Here is a 5,320-nt window from a genome sequence, read left to right as displayed (position 1 = left end):
ACCAACCTACCAGCTAAACAAAGCAGGGAAAGCATCATGGAAGTTGCATGCCAGACTTTCAATCTGCCAAATGAAGAATTACCACGACCTAGCAATGCGTTGTTAAGTTTGGGAGTAACAAAACAGCCTATAGGACCCAACAACACATTACTGGAGGGGGAGATGCCATGTAACTCGCAGCCTTTAATGGCGTGCTCGAAGCAAAAATAGCTAAGCTACCAAGTAAAGATACAGCCTCATAGGCCATCAAGCAAAACAACAAAGACAAAGACTGCCAGATTCTTCAAAAATCACAATAACCTTCAGAATGATAGAAGTTGTTCATCAGAGAAATGTGAAAACTTTTCATCGATAACGCTTCAAACAGATACAGTGCTAGACTCAGCATTATTTTGATCTTTGATCATAGAACATTTAATCACACTTGGGTTCCTAGCATCGAAAACAAGGCTGAGTATGAGGCACTGTTAGCTAGGCTAAAAAGTGCATTCTGATTAAAAGCATCAGAGTTAATGGTTTATAACGACTCCAAGCTCGTTGTCAATCAAGTATTTGGAGAATATGAAGCCAAGGGAAACATAATGGCCAAATACCAGACCTTTGTAAGGGAAGAGCTCAAAAAATTTCTAGCAATCAGAGTCGAACAAATTGGTGATGAAAGGAACAACTAGGCAGGCGAGCTAGCTGGTTTGGCTTCTATGGCCAACAAATCGACACCTGGCCCTTTATTGATTGAATTCCTCCCAAGGCCCAGCATCGAAGAACCGGAAGTGGTAGAGGTTCTCTATGCCGAGATAGGACCCTCTTGGATGGACCCTATGATAATCTTTCTATAGGACAGGATCTTGCCGACCGACAAGAAAGAAAGAAACAAAATCTGGGCTAAATCTAGGTGATTTTGGCTCTCCTTTTCTGGTGCCTTATAGAAAAAGTCCGTCACTGGGCCTCACTTGAAGTGCGTCCATCCGAGCAAAGTCGAAGCCTTTCTATTTGAAATCCATGAAGGCATATGTGAAAGCCACATCGGCGAAAGATCTTTAGCTTACTGTGCTATTTCACAACGGTATTGGTGGCCATGCATGCAAGCCGACATGCAAAATTACGTGAGAAAGTGTGAAAAATGTCAGAAATTTGCACACCAAATTCATTAGCCAGCCAGAGAACTCCTCCTTCTTACAAGTCCTTGGCCATTCGCAATGTGGAGGCAAGATATAATGGGACTACTCCCAACTGCGCCAAGCAACCGAAAGTTCTACATCGTGGCAACAAACTACTTTACCAAATGGGTGGAAGCCGAGCCTCTTGCGACCATTTAGGAGAAAGATGTGAAGAAATTTGTCTAGCAAAACATGGTAACGCCGTTTGAAGTCCCCAAGGCTCTAATCTCCGACAACGGCACCCTATTTGATGGAAAACTTTTTAGAGGATTCTGCGAAGAGTTGAAGATAGAAGTTTACACTTCAACATCGGCTTACTCTCAATCAAACGGCCATGCGGAACCGTCGACCAAGACCATTCTGGATGGGTTGAAGAAAAAGTTAGAGAAGACAAAGGGAAAATGGACCAAGAAACTTTCTAATGTCCTGTGGGCATACCGGATAACTCCAAGATGTTCAACAAAGGAGACTCTTTTCGCCTTGGCATATGGCATCAAGGCCGTTATCCCACTGGAAGTTGGCAAGCCCACCATCCGGAGTGAGAACTTTGAGTTGGACTTGAAAGTGGGAGCCATCACCCTAGAATTGGACCTCGTAAAAGAGCAAAGGGAAAAGACACTAATCCACATCGCGACATATCAACAGAAACTGTCCATGAAGTACAACAAAACAGTCCATCGCAAGTAGTTCAAAATCGGGGATTGGGTCCTGCATAAAGTGATGGGTAATACCTTGATACCAAGAGAAGGAAAATTGGGAGCAAACTAGAAAAGTGCTTACAAGATAACCGGTTTGGCAAGAAAATGGGCATATTACCTGGAGGGTCTAGACGACCAAGTTATACCCAGGCCATGGAACATCGTGAATTTGAAGCTATTCTACTTCTAATTCTGCTTTCAATGTAACCCTCCATTTCATGATGTAATTTTCCAACCTTTGCTGTATATTTGTTTATGTAATGGGAACAATGGTTCATTTCACATGAGATTGTAGCTTTATTTTCATTCTCTTTTGACAAGTTGTTGCAGACAAGAGGAAATGGGCCACCGAGCTGGTTTCGCTTGGTAATATGAGTTGATGATTTGTTCAACTCAAGGTTTCCCGTGCGAGCTGATTTAGCTCGGCAAGATGAGTTAATGGTTTGTTCTACTCAACATTTTTTGCCAAACTAGTTTAGCTCAGCAAAACGGGTTGATGACTTGTTCAACTTAAGGTTTTCTGTCGAGTTGGTTTTGCTAGGCAAGACAAGTTAATGGTTTGATCGACTCAAGGCTTCCTATCGAGATAGTTTAGCTCAACAAGATGGGTTGATGACTTGTTCAATTTGGGGTTCTTTATCGAGCTGGTATTTGCTTGGCAAAATGAGTTGATGTTTTGTTCAACTTATCGCTCTTTGACAAGCTGGTTTTGCTTGGCAAAGTGAGTTGATATTTTGTTCAACTCATAATTCCTTGCCGAGTTGGTTTTGTTTGGCGAAACGAGTTGATATTTGGTTCAACTCAAGGCTCCCTTACCGAGCTGGTTTTGCTCAACAAAATGAGTTGATGTTTTATTCAACTCATGGCTCCTTGCCAAGTTGGTTTTGCTCAACAAAATGAGTTGATGTTTTGTTCAACTCATAGCTCTTTGTCGAGCTAGTTTTGCTCAACAAAATAAATTGATACTTTGTTCACTCATAGCTCCTTGCCGATTGGATTTTGCTCGACCATGAAATTGACGTGTCATTCAACTCAGAACTTCATGCCGAGCTAATTTTCCTTTGCAAGACGAGTCAAGTTGTGTTCAATCCAGAATTTGTTGCTCGACAAATTAAGTTTGGCTCATAGTTCCTTACTGAGGTTTCGTTGCATGGCTCAAAGTAAACACGCATCAATCCAAAATGATAGACAAAAAGTTGTGCAATTTTCATTGATGCAATGCATCGAGTATATAGTAGGGGCAGATAGACTTGTTACAATATTCAAAAAGAAAAGAAAAGAAAAAAAATAGGAAAAATTAACAAGTCAAACAAGGGGGGACAAATCATCAGCAAAATCATCACCAAGAGTAACTCTCTCCTGCTTAGTTACAGCAACCCTCTCCTGCTCAGTCTCAGCAGCATTTTCGTCTCCGCCAAGATCAACCGGTGGAGCCTCCACCCCTTCCTCAGCCTTTTTTTCTTGCAAGGCATTGAAGATGTTCTCGGTGTATGAAACCATATAGCCTGGCAGGAAGTGGGGAGGAGAAACGGCGAACACCTTGGTTGAAAGACCATAACTGAGCTTTTCCAAAGTCATCTCCCAGGTTGTTCCTTGAAGCCTTGATCTTCTGCCACTTTCACAGTTGCAGACTGTTATTTCTTCAGTGCCTCAAGCTTGGCATGCGATGCATCCCTCTCCTACTCGGCACAAGAAAGTTGGCTGAGGAGTTGGGCATTGTCTGCATTGGCCAGGTCAAGAGAAGCTTTGGCCCGACCGAGCTTGACTTCGAAGTACATGCCTTGCGTGGTGACATCGGCTACTTTTTGGCATAGATTCATAACCCGGTCCATGACAGGATGGGTCTTCTAAATTGCCTGCAAAAGGAAGAGGTTAGCAAGCAAAACTGAGGAAATAATTAAAAATATTTTGATTAAAAACTTACCCTGGTTGTGGATTTCACCACAGACTTCATTATCTGGTTGTTTGGCACGTGCACCATCCCAATTATATTTTATGGCATAAGCATGGACTTGGAAAGGTCAAAGGCTATGAGGTGCTTCTTGTCCCCCTTCATGGAAGCGTCGGCCGAGATGATCTTTTCACGAGACTTCAACTTCGGCAGCCAGGTAGGAGCTGGCTAAACTTCGGTAGCGACGTGCTCAGTACTAAGCTCAGCCTCTACCTCGACCGAAGGATCGGCCGAGCGAGCACTTTTGCCAGCCCGATGAGACTGTGTGCCAAAGGATTGGACGGTGGAGGAGGCCAAGGCGAGCACGGTTGCTGAACCTTGACCGGCTGTTGGAGCAGATGGAAGTATTCTGCTCAATATTGCTTAAGAGGTGGCTGTGATGAGGTTCTTGATTCTATTCCTCTTGTAAATTTCCTCTTATTCAGTTAGTCGAATTAGTGGGACGTCAGGAAGACTTAAATCTAGAGGGAGAGAAGGCTCAAACAAGAAGTCTATGACTTTGCTCTTTTTTTTGGCCAAATAACGATAGCTCGGCACTTGACTGAGCAAATTTTGGCAGTTGCGTTTCTTATATCGCAACACAGTTCTTACTGTCGCTTTGTCAAGACATGAGTACAATGCTTGTAGCTCGGCGATACCTGTAGAAGAAATATGTTAGCTTGGCAAAACAAGACCAAAATGAAATTGACTGGTTTTGAAATTTGACTTGCTTGTCGAGCCCTTATCTTTACTAATGTACCAACTGGGCATGTCGTCAGTTTCGTAGTTGCAGGTTACCCAGAAGAAGTCGTCATCAGGAAGGTCCTTATCTGGCATGTCGATTACTAGACGCTTTCTACCTGCTCTTACTTTTAAGTACCAGTTAAAGCCGTCACTTGTGTGACCGAGCGTGTATTAATGCAATATCTCGGCCAAGCCTAAGCTTAAGCTAACTCAGTGATTTAGTTCGGCTATTCTGTTTATTATGAAAATGTGTTGGTGGAGACTTGTGTAGGGCACAGCTCGGTGCATCTTAAGAATTCGCACATCAGTGGCTGCACCAGGAAGCAAAGATCCCCTTCTATAATTGATAGCACTATGAAGGGGTAAGTGTTCTGTCTTTCCCAGGAAACTATCCCCTCCTTGCCAAGCTCGAAGTGTACATCGGCAGGAACACCATATTCCTCATGAAACTCGGCTAGGGCGCCCGTGTAGCTTGGTGTGGTCTATCCAGTAGAGGTTGTTAGTCAAATTATGCAGCGAATGCTCAGTCTTTGAGAGCGCTTGTGTTGGTGGGTCTGGTCACCTAGGATTCTACAGAGTGGAAAATCAAATTTCAGTGCAAGTGACAACTCGGTTATGTGTAATGAGCTGGGTTTTCGCTTGGCCACGTGGACAAGACATGTTCTATCTTGGCTGAGCAAAAGAGCTGGGTTTTTAGCTCGATTGCGCTGTTGAGTCAGGTTCTATCTCGGTCCCATAAACATACCTGGTCCTATCTCGGTTGCGCGAGCGAAGCGAATTCTAGCTCGATC

At 43.6% G+C, this 5,320-nt stretch overlaps 1 protein-coding gene across 1 annotated transcript; it reads left to right on the top strand.

The window, feature by feature from the left end:
• Positions 1-1,349: 1,349 nt before the first annotated feature.
• LOC145795903 (uncharacterized) lies at positions 1,350-1,844 on the top strand. Its single transcript, XM_082880843.1, has one exon. It carries the CDS (start codon positions 1,350-1,352, stop codon positions 1,842-1,844), a length of 495 nt encoding a protein of 164 aa, XP_082736969.1.
• The last annotated feature ends 3,476 nt before the right edge of the window (positions 1,845-5,320 follow it).

This window comes from Camellia sinensis, chromosome 7, assembly GCF_055761805.1.
Source record: "Camellia sinensis isolate YWXY chromosome 7, ASM5576180v1, whole genome shotgun sequence".
NCBI lineage: Eukaryota > Viridiplantae > Streptophyta > Magnoliopsida > Ericales > Theaceae > Camellia > Camellia sinensis.
Note: the sequence above shows the minus strand (reverse complement) of the source record. Positions and strands in the feature narration are given on the sequence as shown.